Source organism: Gobio gobio, assembly GCF_949357685.1.
Source record: "Gobio gobio genome assembly, chromosome: 3".
NCBI classification, from domain to species: Eukaryota; Metazoa; Chordata; class Actinopteri; order Cypriniformes; family Gobionidae; genus Gobio; species Gobio gobio.
In genome coordinates, this window is record NC_137099.1 from 32,391,656 (window position 1) to 32,412,809 (window position 21,154).

The following is a 21,154-nucleotide window of genomic DNA, read 5'->3' on the forward strand; positions in this document are numbered from 1 at the left end:
ATCCGAAGTTATACAGATGAGGTTTAATGGGGACAGAGCTTAGTGTTTGAATATTTTTCACAAACTTTGGTTGGGTTCTGGTATTAAAGATCCAACTGTAGAGGCAAAAAATACTGCTGTAATGCAGATGAACAGCAGATAGAGGCTCAGATGGCATTGTTTGTTTGTGTGCTGCCAAAAGTTTGCCTCGGTGTTGAAAATTTGTTCAGCCAATATTTGAGATGCTTGAAGAAATGCATTAGTTTGATAAAAATTTCAACAATTGCAGCGAACACTGAGCCCCGCCATTCGTGTACGCGTGCCGTCTCCATCTCCCTTACTGACGAGTCTGTTAAATTATCTAAATCAACAACATGTATGCTCGACCCTATACCGACTAAGCTACTAAAAGAGCTGTTTCAAGAGGTCATAGATCCTCTTCTTAATATCATTAATCCATCCTTGTCATTAGGATATGTACTCAAAATTTCAAGCTGGCTATTATTAAACCTCTTATTAAAAAAACACAACTTGATCCTACAGAATTAGTCAATTACAGGCGAGATCCTCTTCTTAATATCATTAATTCATCCTTGTCATTACGATATGTACCCACAACTTTTAAGCTGGCTATTATTAAACCTTATTAAATTATTTTATTATTACTCTTATTAAAAAAACACAACTTGATCCAACAGAATTAGTCAATTACAGGCCAATCTCAAATCTACCCTTTCAGTCAAAAATACTAGAAAAGGCAGTGTCCTCACAACTATGCTCCTTTTTTAGAAAGAAATGGTCTCTGAGGATTTCCAGTCAGGATTTAGACCGTATCATAGTACCGAGACTGCTCTCATCAGAGTTACAAATTAATTGCTCTTATCATCCGATCGTGGTTGTATCTCTCTGTTAGTGTTACTTGATCTTAGTTGTGCATTTGATACTATCGACCACAACATTCTTTTGAATAGACTCGAAAATTATGTTGGCATTAGTGGAATTGCATAGGCATGGTTTAAATCATACTTATCTAACCGTTATCAGTTTGTAGCAGTAAATGTAGAGATGTCACACCATCACAAGTTTAGTATGGAGTAGGGCTGAACGATATTCTGTTTTAACATCGACATCGCGATGTGCACGTGAGCGATAGTCACATCGCCGGAACATGCGATGTGAAGGGTAGTAGCCCATGGTGTATTAAGAGAACGGTAGCACCAGGGTAGCACACAGAAAAACACGAGTTTGTTGTATGGCTTGTTGCTGGGGTGACATGTACGTTCCGCGTGCCTGCACAGTGATTGGTTCGCTGTGCCGCTGCTCACCGCTCACAGCCAACATTCACTGCTAAAAATGCGCGACGAAGAGGATCCGCCGCAAAAAAATCATCTATTTGGGACTATTTTGGCTACAAAAAGGAGGATGTTGACCAAAAAGAGGTACTTTGCATGGAGTGTCATAAAGTTGTGGCCACAAAACAAGGAAACACCACCAATTTGTCTGATCACTTGGCACCACAAAGCTCTTTACGACGAATACAAAGTCAAATCTGGATGTCAACCAAAACAAACAAATATTTGTGATGCCTTTGCCAGTGTAACACCTTACCAGAAAGGCTCTCAACGACAGAAAGAAATAACAGACGATGACCAACACCGTTTTACTTTGGCACTTTTGCTAAGAAAAGTTGACTTAAAAGATTGTGAACCAAAATGCTTAAAAGTTGTTTTATAAAAAATATATTTATTTTAAGTTATATTGTTGTAAACCAATCAGGGGGGTTGGTGTAAAGCTGCTGTTTTATTTAAAAATGTATTCTGCTTTTGTGTTTACAGAAATGTTCTAATTTTGGAATAAAATATTAAGTGACCTTTTTGTCACTTGTAATGAAGCTTGCTTATTAGTGAAATTATTAATATAATGGAATAGTAATTATTGACTTTAGCCTGGATTGATGGCTCTCAATATCGCAATATATATCGTTGGGGGAAAAAATATCACAATGTAATTTTTTTCCAATATCGTGCAGCCCTAGTATGGAGTATGGTGAATTAAACTAGTTTAAAGCCAGATGGAACAGTGCTGACAAACATGAGAAACACTGTGCGCAATGATACAGTCAGAAGGATTTTCGATCTTATCCATAATTTACCATGGATTGACTGTTTTGACACTGACAACTGCACCATGGTACTGTGGCAGAAATGTGGGATATTCATATAGAATTGTATTATATTATTAATAGGGATGCAACAATACAGTTAGTCCACGGTTCAATACATACCTCGGTTTTTAACCACGGTTTTCGGTTCGGTTCTGATGGCTTGTCACATACATTTTTTGTTATTTTATTCTTAGGCGACAGGAACAGCAAGAGGTTAAGGAGAAAAAAGACTATTTTTTTATTGCAATACTCTTTCTTTATTTTACTTAAAAGAATTGAAAAACCTTACTTAAACTTAAAACTTTACTTTAAAAAAACCCTTGTACACATTCCTAGTGTATTGTAAAATATAAAATAAATATATATAAAGATTTACACTGGCAGCTCAGAGCTGTACAGCAGCATTTAAGTATGAAATTGAATGAATAAATGTAAAAATAAAACACTACATAGACTTCACTATAAAATATACACTGATTCTTATAGCTACTGTATTAGTTCTTCAGTCAAGAGCAGTGAGTGATTTTCTCTTTGTCTTTTGTTGTTGTATTAACATTAAAGGGATATTTTACTCAAAAATGAAAATTCTGTCATCGAGAAAAGAATACAGGTTTGGAACAATATTAGAGTGAGTAAATAATGACATAATTTTATAGGTGAACTGTCCCTTTAAGGACCGCGTGTTCACTATAGGCTGCACTGTTGTCAATTTAAGACCTCCGTGCATCTGATATACAGACAAGATTGCGATTTTACTTTCACTTTAGACATAACCGACTGTGTTTATGTTAACCTTGTGTGTATTTGACAATATTAGCGCAGTAAGACTACTTAGTCCAGTAATCACGTGTTTGACAGGCTTTTAGTGCGCGCACTCGGAAAAGCGCATGTTAATGCTGCCTTCACGTGCTATCGGAATTATAGTAAATATGAGTTTCCTAGGTAAAAATTGCACATGAACGCCCTCTGATGTCGTGTTTACCACTGGGAAGTTCGGAAATAATTTTGATACCCCAATTCCCGAGATGGGCGTGTCATAAGCTTTAAACATGGTGGCGGGGAGAACTAGACTGCTGTGGCAGGTGTAGTTTTATTGTTTTTTCCCCCCAAAACAGCTAGGTCGTCTTGTCTTGACATTAAAGGGTAACTAAACCCCTGCTCAGAGCTTAACTCCACCCACTGGCAAATTTTGGAAAATGCTGGAAAACCATGATCCTGGACTTCCTGTCAAACAGACGCCAGGTGGTCAGAATGGGCAGTAACATCTCCTCACCACTGACTCTCAACACTGGGGCCCCTCAGGGCTGTGTTCTCAGCCCACTCCTGTACTCCTTGTACACACATGACTGTGTGGCAACCCACAGCTCCAACACCATCATCAAGTTTGCTGACGATACGACGGTGGTAGGTCTCATCACTGACAATGATGAAACGGCCTACAGAGAGAAGGTGCACACTCTGACACGGTGGTGTCAGGAGCACAACCTCTCCCTCAACGTCAGCAAGACCAAGGAGCTGGTGGTCGACTTCAGGAGGAATGAGAGAGAACACCGCCCCATCACCATCGATGGAGCACCGGTGGAGAGAGTCAGCAGCTTCAAGTTCCTCGGTGTCCACATCACAGAGGAACTCTCATGGTCCGTCCACACCGAGGCCGTTGTGAAGAAGGCTCATCAGCGCCTTTTCTTCCTGCGACGGCTGAGGAGGTTTGGAATGAACCGCCACATCCTCACACGGTTCTACACCAGCACCATAGAGAGCCTGCTGACTGGCTGCATCACCACCTGGTACGGCAACAGTACCGCCCGCAGCCGCAAAGCCCTGCAAAGGGTAGTGCGCACGGCCAGCTGCATCATCGGAGGTGAGCTTCCCTCCCTCCAGGACATTTACGCCAGGCGGTGTGTGAAGAGAGCTCAGAGGATCATCAGAGACTCTAGCCACCCGAGCCATGGGCTGCTCTCACTGCTGCCATCAGGCAGGCGGTACCGCAGCATCAGAACACGCACCAGCCGACTCCAGAACAGCTTCTTCCCACAAGCAATTAGACTCCTGAACTCTTGATCCATCAGGATCATAACACACACTGGACAGAATATCACTCAGCACAACCCACTGTCGATACACACACATTATATACACATTTATATAATTTATTATTTATCATATAGCACCTATTGCACATTGGATCTCTACTGTGAATAATAATGTATACTGTACATTGTATACTATTATTATTATTATTATAGCGTAATGTATATTGTTTAATGTATGTTTTAGTGTGTATATTGTTTAAAGTATATTGTTTAAAGTATATTGTTTAAAGTATATGTATATTGTAAGTATGTGTATATTGGTTAAAGCTGTGAGAACCACACTCACATTGTGTAAATTATTTATTGTTTATTGTAGAGTTTACTGTGCTGTGAGTAATTGTGGGCGCATCAGTGTAATCTGATGCTGCTCTAAATGTTGTACATGTCATGTCGTGACTACTATGTTGCTCGGAACTGCACCAAGAATTTCACCTGCTGTTGCACTTGTGTACATGGCTGTGTGACAATAAAGTGATTTGATTTGATTTGATTTGAAAAGTGGGCAGAGCCCAGCGGAGACAGAGGGGACGAACCGAGGGCGGGGCTGAGCGGAGGGCGTGCACCTGAGACCCGCAGTGACGGATTGATTGACAGCTGTCAGACTCGCGAGTCGCAAAGATGGAGAATGACTGGAGTGATGCCAGCTTTGCAACAGAGCGGTCATTTCTCCTACCTTCACCTGAATTGGAGGAGGGTGGATTGTCTGTAGACACAAACCCGGAGCCTTATCAATGCGAGCCGCTGGCTCAAACTGCGTTAACTCCCGATGCCGACGATGCTAGTGAAACAGCCGCGCAAGAGAACTGACCTAATCTATCTGTGTCCGCGGCAAACACTTGCGTGTCAGGGTTTGAAAGCGCGTCTCATGTATGAAAATGATCTGTACACATGACGGGCAGCAATAATATCGCAAGAAAAGCCTGACGTGTACTGACAACTGCATTATTTAACCGTATTTTCTTCAATACAATGTTAAAACAAGTGTCAAGTCAGTTTCATTCATAATGTTTCTACTTCATGTAATATGACAGTTCATACTGGAGTGAAGCCGTTCTCATCATGTGTTTGGGGGAAACATTTCTGAGGGCGTGGTGAGCTCGTGCTAGGGGCCCGGATAGTGAGCCGTTGGAGGTCCCATCCTACGTCACGATGTACCACAACGTCCAATAGGAAAATTCAACTGCAGTAGCCACTGTTCAACCTTAAGAGGGCAGCACTTTGGCGGTTTTACACCATATTTTATAGAATTAAAACACTTTATACTCAAATGTCAAAACATTTACTCGAATCAATGAACAGCATTAATAAAGCCCCAGTATTACAGATCATTAACTAAAAAAAGTTGGTTTAGGGTTTAGTTACCCTTTAATGTAGTACATATTTACATGTAAGAGTAATCATATGAAGCGTATTGTATGTTTGGTACACAGCGAGAAGAGCCTGCATTTGACTGAAATTACAGAATCAGCAGAAAGCTGGAATATATGGTCGTCGGTGCATGGGAGACTATATATAATGTTGGTTTTAATACGATTTTCCCAATAAATAGGCAAGAATAACCTGGTGTCCACCATGATTCCTGTTCACTCCTACAACAAAGCACTTGAATGCAACAAGCTCGTAATCACGACTTCTAAAGTGGGAATTAGGAAACTTCCGATAGCACGTGAAGGCAGCAAAAAACCGCGCACGCGAATGAAACCGGCAAGGCTTTAAAACGCATGCAAATAATGAACTTTCGTGATTGTGAATTACTATAGTGTTCCGTGAGTATAAATCTACCACTAACGTGTGATGTGAATGTATGTCGCGTTGTTCAGTATATTGGAATGGAAGCAAATGATAGAATTTGTAGAAAAATAATTAATTAAATGCGAAACCAAAAAAAACGCAATTCACAAGCGCGTATTGAACCGTGAAGGCCGTACCGAACGGTTCAATATTATATTGAGAATTGTGGCATCCCTAATTATTAATGTAGACATTTATTAAATTTATTAAAGGAGTAATGGAATATTATTACAGTATTTTTATTTAGCTATAGAATTTGTGCATTTATACTAAATGTTTTTAAGCTAGGTCAACTGTTTTTCATACAAATACCATAGAAACCATATAGACACATTTTACCATGGTAGTGAAGAGTTATATGCGTGTTTTTAACTGTGGTTATCGTGATCGTCTATGATACTATGGAAGACCAATGGTTAATTTTAATAAAACTCAGTTATATTTACATTTTACCATATAAAAATTAGGTTATTACAATTTTTATAGATATCCGTGTTTTTGTTAAAGGGTTAGTTCACCCTAAAATGAAAATTCTGTCATTAATTACTTACCCTCATGTCGTTCGACACCCGTAAGACCTCCATTGATCTTCGGAACACAAATGAAGATATTTTAGTTGACTGAGTCAATCACTGAGTCGAATCAGCAGTTTGGATCGCCAAATTTCAGCAGTTTGGCGGTTTGACACGCGATCCTAATCATGATTCGACTCACTGATTCATAACGCTTCGAAGCTTCATGATTCCGTGTTTTGAAATCGTCATCACTATATAAGTCGTTATTTAGGGTTTTTTGCGCATAAAAACTATTCTCGTCAAGCCATAAAGTTATTGTAGAACCACTGTAGTGAGATGGACTTTGTAACGACGTCTTTAGTAAATTTTAAAGGTCTTGAGAGTGAACGTGCATTGTGCCAACTGAGGCCTTTCAGAGCCATCAGATTTCAACTAAAATATCTTCATTTGTGTTCCAAAGATCAACGGAGGTCTTACGGGTGTCGAACGACATGAGGGTAAGTAATGAATGACAGAATTTTCATTTTTGGGTGAACTAACCCTTTAATGAACATAAATTTACATCTGCATCCTCCAAACTCAAGCTACTACTACTACTACTGTCAACTCACTGTCAAATGTGCATTTATAAGACAAAACAATACTGCAGCCTGCACTGCAAACTGTGCCGAAGACATATGCCAAAGTCAGGCAACTCAAGCCTGTTTCATGACTAGAAACAATATCACCCGTTAGCACATGCAGAAACTAAGACATTCATTTTTTTTCTATTAAGAAATGTATTTTGTTAAGGGAAAATTACTGGAAAAGTGTAAGGAATTAAAAAAATGTGAAGTGTTTGTCATATTCTGACAATAAAAACTAGTTTATAACCACAATTAACAGTCTGGTTTCTACAACTTTCACCTAGGAGCAAAAATCTGCCTTTAAATTGAAAAAATAAATAAATATTTGACATTTATCGTGATAATTATCGTTTTCGACTGATATGAAAAGATTTTATTGAGAAAATTTTTGGCCATTCACCCAGCCCTACTTATGATACTCTAAGCCAGTGTTTCCCAACCTCTTTTCAGTCATGGCACCCTTTTCTCAATTTTGAGGCACCCCCTCGCATACGTTACGCTAGGGGTGTAACGGTACAGATTGCTCACGGTTCGGCTTGTATCACGGTTTTAGGTTCACGGTTTCGGTACGGTTCAGTATTTGCTAAGTTCATGGAAAAAAGGACTACTGTCAAATAAAATTAAAGAAAATAATAAGAACAAATAATTTAAATGCAAGCAGCAGCACAAATAAATACTATTGACAAAGATACTAATAAAATAAACTATGCTTTTCAGGTACGTCTAACATTAGATTTCAGGTACAGAAATTTATCAAATGTAAAATAACATTGCATATTTGACTGTATAAATTAAATATTAATCCTATTAGACTTACAAAAGCTATTCAATCAAGAGCAGTGAGTTAGAGCAGTCATTAAACAGACCGCAGTAAAGGCTACTGCCCATTTAAGACCTAATGCTTGGATATGCGTCGTCTTTCTCGACTGTATAAAGTTTTCTTAAGGCATATACAGACTGTCTGCTAGGATACTCATCAAGATGTACATGTTGACATACTTTTTGTGTGAGTTTGTCCGTTCAACAGCAAGACTTGAAAGAGAACTCAATATTTGCGCGCTTTCGAATGAGTGCACAGAGACGTCTTCTGGCACTACACCCGGGTGATGACGGCGAAAATGACTGGTCATATTCCAACATACGGCAGCACTTGCATGCATTGAACAAAGTTTACAAAGAGAGAATTATTTGAAAATTTAGAAAAAAAAATAAATTATTATTTGAAGGACTTTTACATGGCACCCCTGCTCTCGCGGCACCCCGGTTGGGAAACACTGCTCTAAGCAATGTCTGAAACTTTGTATTTTGTGCACTTCTCGTGTTTGTTTGCCTCTTCGAGATGAATCGCTTGCTGTATTCCTCAGTTGCAAGTCGCTTTGGATAAAAGGGTCTGCTAAATTAATAAATGTAAATGTATTTTATTTATACAGTGAAGACAGGCAGTGTTATTTTACATTTGATTACTTTATTCAAAGTCGCACCACCCACACTTCACATGTTGATGACCATTGCTGTAGACCATCAATCATTTTCAAATAGTTTGAAATAGTTAAACAGAAGTTCCAATAGTTTTTGATATGGTACAAAAATTGGTACAGAGAACAGCAGATTTTCATTATTGGGTAAACCATCACTTTAATATACTAAACTCTTAAATCGCTTTAAGTAAAAAGTAAAATCAAAATGGAGTTACAAGTTACAGGCTCCCACAGGCCTGAGCACAAGGAAGCATTTAGCAGGCTGTAAGAGTTTAAGAGGTGAACTGCTGAACGTGAGCATGTTCAGCTGAATGGAGCTGAATAATTCACAGCAGGAACGAGAGCTGATCTCCCACTCACACTATTTACCTCAGATATTTCACTAGCTGTCACATTACTGTCAACCAGAGAAAGTGAAATAAACAGGATCTGATGGGTGAAAAACAGGACCACTGTTGACACCACCAATTTAGACATTTTTGATACCAGTATCTGATGCTGCAGAGCCGTGTAGCACATTAAGCCTGGGACACACCAAGCCAATGTTAAAGAACTAGCAGCGACAAAAGCTGACTGTGTTGTCGCCTTGCGCCAGCTGTGTCATGGCCAAAAAGGTGCGCTTGAACACACAGAAAGGACTAAAGTTAATATCTGTCTATATCAGCAGGTATCAATAGTCTATTTTCGTCATTGAAAAAGGAAAACCGAAACTAGGACTGTAAAACAAACAGCGCTTGCTTACCATTTTGAAAATCAAATCACACTGATCACTTTCTTCATTCCAGTCGGCTCATGTTATTATGAAACTCTTTGTGCATGTAAATTCGACTTAACGTCTCTGTTCCCTCGGAACGAGGGTTACATACGTTAACAGGGACATTCTCTCTCCATCACAGATGGCCCGACGCCGTTTCAACATGATGAATTGGCCCAGAGGCCATCTGACTAGAGTCAACATTGCGGTGGTTTTCAGATGACAAAAGAATCTTCTGCCTCTAAATCCTGCTCACATAGAGCAACCACAATTATTGTCAGTAATCACAATTATTGTCACTTTCTTTTTACATTTCATTTAAATTATTGCACTTCCACATAAGCACAAAACAAGAGAGATTGTCAACTCCAATAGTTTATTTGAACTCCTCTAGTTTCCTGATGAATTATATTTATTATACAAACTAACACTCTTTAAACTATGAAAACTGGTACAAGAAGCTTCACTCAAATGCTAAACCAGTGAAATTCTTATTATTAACTCCAACAATTCCAAGTGATGGTAATGTTTTTCTCTTTAAACAAAAAAAAAAACGTTGTATTGTGGCACAAGTGCAGAAGTGCACAATCACAATCGCAGCAAACAAATCGCAAACGACGGCATGAAAGAAAAATAAAACACCCTCATGTCATTTCAAACCTTTAAAGGAACATTCCACTTTTGTTGAAAATAGACTCATTTTCCAACTCCCCTAGAGTTAAACAGTTGAGTTTTACCGTTTTCAATTCCATTCAGCCAATCTCTGATACTTTTAGCATAGCTTAGCATAGATCATTGAATCTGATTAGACCGCTAGCATCTCGCTCAAAAAAATGACCAAAGAGTTTAGATATTTTTCCTATTTAAAACTTGACTCTTCTGTATTTACATTGTGTACTAAGACCGACGGAAAATAAAAAGTTGCGATTTTCTAGGCCGATATGGCTAGGAACTATACTCTCATTCCTGCGTAATAATAAAGGAACTTTGCTGCCATGGGTGCAACAGGCGAAATGATATAAAACGCAGCACCTGAAAATAGTTTAACTTCCGTCAACATAACCAACGTGACCTGCTTGCGTACAGGGAGCGTGCTGGGGACTATTTTCAAATCACAACATTTAATTTTCCGTTGGTCTTAGTACACGTAACTACAGAAGAGTCAAGTTTTAAATAAAAAAATTACCAAAGAGTTTAGATATTTTTCCTGAGTGAGATGCTAACGGTCTAATCAGATTCAATAATCTATGCTAAGCTATGCTAAAAGTGCTACCGCCAGACCCGGAGATCGGCTGAATGGAAGTGAAAACTGTTTAACTCCAGGGGAGTTAATTTTTCTTTCAATTTTAATATTTTCATTCAACTTCCAAAAAAAAAAAAAAAAATGAAATGAAATCTAAAACTTAAAAAGATCCAAAAATGTCATAAAGGCATAATAAAAATAATCAATCGAGTGGTCTAATCCAAATCCAAGTCTTATGAAGAGACACGATGGCTTTATATGATGAACAGATTTACAATTATACACATACTGTACAATGTAAACCCGAATAAATTGGCAAAACTCAAAAAAATGTAGGCAATCGGTTACATAAAAATGTTTAAGTTAAGAAATTTAAAGTTTAAAGGGGACATAATCATTAACATCTGACTTTTTCCGTGTTTAAGTTCTATAATCGGGTCCCTGATGCATCTACCAACCCAGAAAACTCTGCAAAATTCTGATTAGGGCCGGGCGATAAAACGATATGTATCGCGATAGACACAATTGATATCAATAAAAAATGCGTTCGATAAATCGTTTGATAATTTTTTTTGTGTTAAAATTTGAGTGGTACTGGTAGATTTCCGCTGGAAATTCTTTGTGTCATTACGTCACGTCTGTATATATAAAGGAGGAGTCCGGCTAGTAGTAGTAGTAGTAGTAGTAGTAGTAGTAGTAGTAGTAGTAGTAGTAGTAGTATCGCATGTGAGGAGTGGATCGCATGTTCCTCACAGCAGCTGGAATAATTAAATTTATCATTTTGATGGCGGATTGTAATCCAGAAAGGTCCAAAAGACAATCATCAGGGTGGATGAACCCGTATTCAAAAGCAAAAGATTAGACCGTACAGAAATTAAAATCTACAGCAGGGCTCGCAAAATCACTAGCCGACGTCCCGGGGCTAATGTGTTTTCCAGTCGGGCTACCAAAATGTATCACCGCCCTGCCCGACGGGCTATCATATATAGTGAAATAACATTCCTTTCTTGTTGTGCGTTGTTCACTCTCTTGACTTATTATATGAAGGAAAAATACGATAGTGGAAGTTTTGATCATGCTTATTTGACCGAAGTGAAGTTTAGCTGATTGGTTTCACACCGCACACACAAGTAGTGTGGAGACAGCGCAGAAGTTGTGCATATGGAGAGCAGGAGCAGCACGCGCCCGTTGTGCTTTTCACATTGGCAGTGTTTTTTGCGCACAGCTGAACCGCTGCGCTTGTGTAATATACAGATAAAGTATCGTCCATTCTGTCACCTTTTCCTGTGTTTTCCGAACCCCTGTCTGTCTCGTGCTATGATTTATTATGGGCAGCATATATCTGCTGAGAATGCAATCGTGTTCCCCTCTGTCCCAAACACATATGCATATAACAAGAATTATGGGGGAGCTCCGCTCCCCTTAATACGACATGGGCTCCCCTGAAAACTTGATTTGTGAAATTTTGGGGGGTCTCCAAAAATATTGACAATGTGTTACTTTTTTTTTATTTATTTTTTTTATTTATTTATTATTTTATTTTATTTTATTTATTTATAGTTATTTTGAAGTGCAATTTCAGTTTTGTGTTATGTGCAATTTGTGTTGAGTATAAAGTATAATAGGGTAAATCCAGTTTTGTGATTTATCCTATATAGTGCTTGCATAAAGCAAGTAGTGCATACACTTGTAGCTGTTAAGTATCTTTGTAAGTCCTCTTTTGAGGCACAAGAAAGGGCACGATTTGAAAATGGTGTGTGTGTGTGTGTGTGTGTGTGTGTGTGTGTGTGTGTGTGTGTGTGTGTGTGTGTGTGTGTGTGTGTGTGTGTGTGTGTGTGTGTGTGTGTGTGTGTGTGTGTGTGTGTGTGTGTGTGTGTGTGTGTGTGTGTGTGTGTGTGTGTGTGTGTGTGTGTGTGTGTGTGTGTGTGTGTGAAAATGTCAAGATGCACATTGATTTACACGGTTATTTCAGTTCTGCTGATCCAAAAAAGACAGGCCAGGATAGAAATTCATAGAAATTTCCGTTCAGTTAGAACCAATTACATGTGTTTTTGTTTGTGTTTTTGATTGATATTTCGACTCCAGTCCAATTTTCTGCATACAATTTTTTATTTTTTTATTTTGGCTAGTTTAATTCTTTTCAGGCTACCAAAATCTCAAAGAGTGCCTGCTCGAAGGGCTACCAGGGATTTTGAAATTTTACGAGCCCTGTACAGGTAACGCTAATACACACTAAATAAATGTAGTCACACAATGCTGATGTTGTTAACATTAACAATTTGAGAACGAGGTATAACAATACTAATAATTTGCATGGTTCGATGTGATATGAGCTAATCAATTGTTAGATTTAACGTTAATCACCGTTGGTTGTAGTGTTGTTTTTGGCGGCCTGTTTTAATTTTAGGTTTAGTCTAGTCTTTGTGTCAAGCTGTCATTTTAGTTTTTATTAGTTTTAGTCACGTTCATCCTCTTTTTAGTCTAGTCAAGTTTTAGTCGACTAAAAGTCTGAGCGTTTTAGTCAATGAAAATTGTATTTATAATGGTCTCTTTTAGTAATGCAATTTTATTTAACCCAGTCAATATAGTATAAGTACCTAGTAGTATAAAACCAACATCTTTTAGCCAAACCCATTTCAAACAAGGTTATCTTATTATATTATTGTTACCTTATAGACTCAATAATATTTATAGACTCACTCTGATTTGAATTTACAATATTTGTATTTTATCAACCAAACATGTTAAAAGTACACAAACATACATAAACAACATAAAGGTCCTGTTCTTCGTGATCCCATTTTTCAAACTTTAGTTAGTGTGTAATGTTGCTGTTAGAGCATAAATAATACCTGTACAATTATAAAGCTTAAAGTTCAATGCCAAGCGAGATATTTTATTTAACAGAAGTTCCCTTTCAAAGCCTACAGTGAACGGCCGGTTTGGACTACATACTGGTACATCCTACTTTAATTACGTCAGTAGAACAGTTTGTTGACTAACCTCCGCCCACAAGAATACGCAAAAAAGGGGGCGTGGTCTTGTTGCTCCCTCGTGGAGAAGAGGAAGTCTTGCGTTCGGTTCGGTTCGTTTCGGTTGCGTTTGTCGCCATGTCGTTCAGACGCTGTTATTTTCATCCCGGAGTCAAATCACCTTTGTTTGGCCTTCAGGGGCTGTAGTTTGAGCGCGTTCATCTCCCCGTTATGGTAAGAGGCGTGACCTTCCAGGGCAACGTGCCCTAAGCTGCTGTCGAATCGCAACACAGGAACCGCTGGCACAATCAGAACTCGTTATGTATTTCTGAAGGAGGGACTTCATAGAACGAGGAAATTCTCAGGCCGTTTTGAGGACAGTGAAAACAGCGGTATACAGATAAGTAAATTGTGTGAAAAATACTGTGTTTTTTTACACATAAAACATGAACACATGTTATATTGCACACTGTAAACACAATCAAAGCTTAAAAAAAAACACGAAAAACGGGACCTTTAAGGTTCGTGGTGTTTTTTCCTGTGATTTTGTGGCCACATTTCTCCCTATCTTTTTCCACAACACCCGTTTTATTTTCCACTTCAATGTAATGAAAGTTTTTCCAAATGTCGTAATAAGAATAAATGCATATTTAATTTAATAATAGGAAAATAATATCCTAATTATTATTTAATTATTTAAATCTGTTTAAAATTAGACCCACATTATAGTTAAAATTGTTTTCGGTCTTGTATTTTATCTCAAAATAAAGGATATAATTTTATTCCACATGGAAATGAGCGGAAATAAGTGAATACAGCCTCTTATTCGCTTGTGAGGCAAATAAAATGCTGCGGTTATTTCAACATATATAATTGCTGCCGTTATAACGGAACATTTTGAATGTTTACGTGCTTTTATTTTTTTCTTGAGCGGTGATTAAATATCTTTCTATTGTAAATACTAGCATTTCAGTAATAAAGGTCTAGATCTTTAAAATGCATCCAAATTACAGCGAAGCGTAACCATACGGTGCTCTGCAGTGGTCAAAAAGGATATAAACAGTGAATTCTGAAGTGATATATTACTGAAAACTCAGAGATGTGGATTCAGACGGCACCACATGACCTTGGTGTTTGTCAAACAGTAAATTAGGTAACGTTAATTTGGCCGGGGATTTTTACACGGGTGGTGGGAGAAAAACTGATATTCTGGATTAAGACGACAATAGAATCAATGACTAGCCCCTGTAAATGATGAAAAGACCTAACGACCGCAGGAGAAACAATTACCGTCCGAATAGGGCTTACGGACCCCGACTGGCCGGCCATCGGTCCCTTTCTCGGAGTCAGACTTAACTTTGTTTGTTGTCGTTAACTCACCGCAGCTGCATCTTCGAAATAATGCCGCGAGTGGGGCTTGAAGAGAGTGACGTCGCCTGCGTCTGCGCAGTGCGACATAATGCAGCCCCTGAATGAGACGCACAGAAATACTGCAAAATAATAATAATAACGCGACTAAAGGGAGACAAAATAAAGTTATAACATTTCGTCTCTTCTCATTTTCGTCAACGAAAATGAGAGATATTTTAGCATAGTTTTTATTTTGTGAACCACATTTAGTCTTGTTTTTATTCGTCTGCAATATGGCATTATACATTTATTGATAGTCATCGTCACATGACTAGCATTTACGTTGCGTCTCGTCTCGTTTTCGTCACGTGCTAAAAGTTCGTTTACAACGATATTTAGTCATACTTTTCGTTGACGAAAGCAACACTAGTTGGTAGCGCGATTTATTGTTACATTAGTCGGTTAGAACAAAAGTGGCAGACATGTTACTTGTTCAGATGACATTTTCCGGTGAAACTTATTATTTTGGTCGTACTTCCAGTAATATCTGTTATTCTGAAGTACAGTATCCACACCGGTGCAGTGACAGCCTACACATATTACTCCTCAAAACATTAGATTCATCCGCGCTGTCGTGCCATGACGATGCACAACCTACTATGGCTGGGACAACGCGTCGACGTCATCGAAGATGTCGGCGCCAAAAATACGTTGAGGCAAAATATGTGCGTCGATTCGTCACATAAATTGTATTGTATCTTCATTTTAATCAAGGTTTCGTCAGCTAATTGCCTGGATTTAATAAATAAGAAGCAAATAGAATATAGCAGACTATAATCGTGACATGAAGGCGCGGGAGAGATCACTTTCATTGCACATGAACTGGAGCGCGTCTCATAAATAGGCTCTCATAGAAAGCTTGAATTGTCTTTTATACGAAACAATAAGAAACTAAAAGAAATAGGCAAGTTAAGCAATGCACAGTGTTCACGCAAGCAGCTCATGACTGGTGTCTCAGAGCGGTTCTGCGCGCTCCATCATCACTACATGTGCTGTGAGTTTAACACGCATTTTTATACTATTCCTGACTTGTGCAACTTTGTACACAATTGTTTCATAGTTGTAGTATTAGTTCTTACTTTGCTAAATATATTTATCAAATATTATTTCTGATGATGGCATAGCTTTCTGCTCACCCAATTAGGCTAATAAAGTAATGGTTAAAAAAACACAAATGCTTGATCAAGGGCCCGAGGATAGTCCTGGGAAATATCGGCCCGAGCCGGCCCCGGTCAAGTTTGGGCTCGGGCAGAATCTAAACTCTAAGTGAAAATAGTTAATAAGACAATAAGCACTGCTCTGCAGCCGTCTACTGTTACTGTATGGTAATTTAATGACTTTTTTAATTTTAAATAAGTGAGTTTTCCTACATCTTGAAACTTTTAGTTTTATAAATGGGGACAATCTTTGAAGGATGAACAAATAATGTTTTGGTCATCACATTAAAAATAAAAGTTAAATATCATCATATTTTGAAGTGCTGGAAAAAGATGTGTAGTACTTGTACGCGTTTGACTATTTCTGTGTGTGTTACTACATTAAAGGTCCTGTTCTTCGTGATCCCATTTTTCTAACTTTAGTTGGTGTGTAATGTTGCTGTTAGAGCATAAACAATACCTGTAAAATTATAAAGCTCAAAGTTCAATGCCAAGCGAGATATTTTATTTAACAGAAGTTCCCTTTCAAAGCCTACAGCGAACGGCCGGTTTGGACTACATCCTTGTACTCCCTGCTTTAATGACGTCAGTAGAACAGTTTGTTGACTAACCTCCGCCCACAAGAGTACGCAAAAAAGGGGGCGTGGTCTTGTTGCTCTCCCACGTGGAGAAGAGGAAGTGTTGCGTTTGTAGAGTGTGTTTGTCGCCATGTCGTCCAGACGCTGTTATTTTCATCCCGGAGTCAAATCACCTTTGTTTGGCCTTCAGGGACGCTGTACTTTGAGCGCATGCATCTCCCCGTTATGGTAAGAGGCGTGACCTTTCCGGGCAACGTGCGCCAAGCTGCTGTCGAATCACAACACGGGGACCGCTGGCACAATCAGAACTCGTTACGTATTTCTGAAGGAGGGACTTCATAGAATAAGGAAATCTTCGAGCTGTTTTTAGGACAGTGAAAACAGCAGTATACAGATAAGTAAATTGTGTGAAAAATACTGTTTTTTTACACACGAAACTTGAACACATGTTATATTGCACACTGTAAACACAATCAATGCTTCAAAAACACAGGAAAAACAGGGACCTTTAAATCCATGGTGAATGTTGTTGATTTGTAGACTTAAAGCCTTTTATAACTTCATTCACAATGTTTCTCCTGGTTTCCTCGTCATATTTCATCTGATATGATTTAGCACAGAGGACTCTGAATGCTTCTCACTAGACCTCGCAGCGAGGTTATTGATTCTGTGGCGAATTCAATGGATTTCTTCACTAGGTCTCCCAGCGCTGTGTTATAACAGTGTCACGTGATCAAGACCAGCCTGCGACTCTCGAGTAGCTCGCAGTGCTGCGCTGTCTAATATTATTTAGAGCTGATAAACGGTCTGTAAAGCACAAATGAGCAGAGTGGATTCATTCCGCTTTCATTTTGTTTGCCATTTGAGGCGTTGTGGCGCCAGCGCAACCTCTAACAAAATTTTGCCCGCACCGGCAGGAAAAATGCAACCATTTGGTCGCAGACAATCTGAAGCCCTGCATACATACATAATAAAACTTGTAAACTGAACAAATACAAGTAGTGTACAAGCCAGACAAATGGTTGTTAGGTCTGTACAATTTTTTTTTTTTTTTTAGAGCAATCATGCTGTTTTTGAAGTATATTCACGAGAACAACAAAGCATGTGAACATCTACTCATTAGAACTAAAACTAACTAAAAAAGTGAAATCAATGTGCATCATAAAACTTATTTGTCGCTTGATATAACGCTGTAAAAAAGGACAAAAAAAAACTGCACCAAAGGACCAAATTCAGTATGGATTTGAGCAAGCTTCTATCTACTGCTCAACAATTTTGAAAATACTCAGAATCATACTTAAAATGGAAACAAAGTTTTAGGGAATCTCTAAGGCAATATAACGGGCTCTTTTGGCTTATGTAACAAAATAAGTGCATCTTGTCTAATACTTACTGGTTTCGGCATCTTGTCTCCTCCTCCCGTCCCACGTAACCAGGAAAAGAAGAAAAACTTGTCCTGTATCACAGGATTGTAGACCCCTAAAAAGGAGGGGATACAAGAATAAGAACACTCCTATGTAGGCCTTCTCGATTATGGCAAAAATAACAAATCAAAGTTAAATTTCATAATTATCAATACTAGGTTTAACTCTTTCCCCACCAAACACAGAATTTTCCGGGTTTCCGTGTCCCTGTTACACGATAGGGGGTGGTATGACATCTTCTGAAAGAGTACAGAATCTCTTCATCAAAAAACATGCGAAGAAGACCGAAACAAGTGATCTCATATGTAATCATATACATATGTAAAATAATGTGATCATCAACATTAAACAGCATATACAAAACTGCCCAATTTTACTAGGAGTGTAACAGTACACAAAACTGACGGTTCGGTACGTACCTCGGTTTTGAAGTCACGGTTCGGTACAGCAGTTTTACAAAATTGCTTTTTATTTATTTTTATTAAACAGTGGTTTACTGAAAAAATTATGTCCGTCCTTAAATTAATTCAATTATAACTAAAGTTTTCTTAAAGATAATGCTGCAAACTATATAGGGAGCCCTTACTTGCACATTTCTATAATATTAAAGGTTAACAACAGAGCCCAAACTATTAGCCTAAATTCAGTTGCTATTTATTTTTAGATATAATAATCAACACTAGGGGTGCACCGGAATTTCGGCCGCCGAAAATGTTCGGCCGAAAATGGCATTATCGGTTTCGGGACGAAATAAAAAAAACTGCCGAAAACGTAAAGCGAAAATGAATGTCACCCGCCCCTCCCATCCGTGCGCATGCGCTTAGGTTTCACTCACGGTCGAGCCGTTATCACGCAACGTGTCTGCCTATCAAAGATTAAGCATGTCAGCGGTAGGAGAACAAATAGAGACGTATCCAGCTGAACTACCCATTGCCAGAAGCGACAATCCCCTTGACTACTGGCGCGCGAACGAAGGCCGCTTTCCATTGCTTGCGCGGATTGCACACAGGTATTTATCTGCCCCAAGCAGTGTTGCCAAGTCTGCGGTTTTCCCGCGGGATGTTTTTCCATGTCCGCGGGTTGAAGCGACTCCAATATGTGATATTTAGACCCAGGAATGCAAATTTGAGCAGGCAACCCTGCCAAAAAAAAACACATATTTTACCCCCCAAATGCCATTTTTCCCGGAGATCAGTGACAGACAGCCACAATAACACCAAATATTATAAGCACAGTATCGGATTTGGATCAGTCCTGTCTGACACCCGATCTGGCAAATAATTGTGGTATTGGATCGGAAAAAAAAAGATCCACAATTATCTGAATAACTGCACACAAAATCACAGAATGGTTCTCATTAAGAACATGAGATGTTGCACTGAATAGTCGTATTTTTATTTATATTTATTGTTAAAAATATTTTAGGTTTTGTTATGTAACTTAATAAAAGTTTGATTATTCTATTGGTTCCTGATTTTTTCATTTCAGATCCATTAAATTCAAGCAATTTTTATATTTATATATATATATATATATATATATATATATATATATATATATATATATATATATATATATATATATATATATATATAATTATATAAATATATATATATATATATATATATAATTATATAAATATATATATATATATATATATATATATATATATATATATATATATATATATATATATATATATATATATATATATATATATATATATATATATATATATATATATATATATATATATATATGCACACACGTTTTTAAAAGAAGCCATTTATATATATATATATAAATAATTAATGTGTTGATTTTATTAAAGTGTAGGACTTGTGGGCACGGACACAAATTAATCTACCAGATGATTCGTTCAAACATAATTCCACACAAAACCCAACAATATTCCAGGGCACAGTTTATGGCCGGGCCCCTCTCTGCCCATAACAGTTGACAAAGGTTTTTTACATTTTGATTCGATCTTGGTGGACTAAAACAAACGGTCTAACGCCATCAGATAAAGATGCTAGGACAACAGCCAGACACTTCTTAGAGGCCAAGAAGACTAGTAATGCACCAATCATGATTTTACATGGCCGATTCCGATACCGATTTTTTTCAAGAAAACTGGCCGATTCCGATACAGATTTCCGATTTATTTATTTATTTATTTTTTACACAATAAAAGAACGAAAGTATACATGAACAAGATGTAAATTTGGTATTTAACAGGCTAAATTGGCTTTTGGCTAATGAAAACAAGTCCGCAATCAGAAATTAACGGGAAATTGAATTGGAAATTAAAAGGCTGAAAGGTGAAATTAAAGGCAACAACTGCATATTCTGCAATCCAAACAAAGATGTTACTTAAATCAGCATTTGTTTTTAAATTCAGTGTAAAGAAAAAAAGCCTTTACCGATGAAATTAAATAAAACCAAAGTACATAATTGTTCCAAAATGTTAAATCAAATAATGTTTAGTGCAACGAAAAAAACTAAGATGCTATAGCAGGTGCTTTTTAAATCAAATTAAGTCAATGTAATTTTAAGGTAAAATAAAAATGATCATCCTATAGGCTACAGAACTGATAGTATTTCATTTCAAAAGTGCATGCATGTTCTTCTTTAGGCTACAAAAAGAAGTATTTCGGCTTTGTCACAAGTTAGTCTGTTTCGTTCTCATCCGATCCAACACGTGAAAAGCTGAGCTGAACAAACGCTCACTATCCACACTTGTGCAGGGCGCGGAGAGGTAAGCTCGCGCAACTTCAGCTCGCTCAGGAAAGCGGCTCTTCATTCCCTTCAGCGTATCTCATCTCTTCCCTCAGTTCTCCAGTTTCCGTTTGTAACACACAAGTGACATGTTCGCGAATGATTGCAATATAGGCGTATGTGCACGCGGGTGCACTTCCGGACCGGCCAAAAACCGGAACCGGCCGTTTTTTGCTTCTAGCGCGCGATCGG

At 38.0% G+C, this 21,154-nt stretch overlaps 1 protein-coding gene across 1 annotated transcript in view; it reads right to left on the reverse strand.

Annotated features, from left to right (window-relative positions):
• LOC307123967 (radixin) overlaps positions 1 to 21,154 on the reverse strand; it is a 267,415-nt gene that overhangs the window by 212,192 nt on the left and 34,069 nt on the right. The window contains exon 2 of the mRNA XM_079812852.1: positions 18,154 to 18,239. Within this exon, the coding sequence (XP_079668978.1) occupies positions 18,154 to 18,165 (12 nt within the window). The 5' untranslated portion in view covers positions 18,166 to 18,239. The remainder of the gene's footprint in view (positions 1 to 18,153; positions 18,240 to 21,154) is intronic.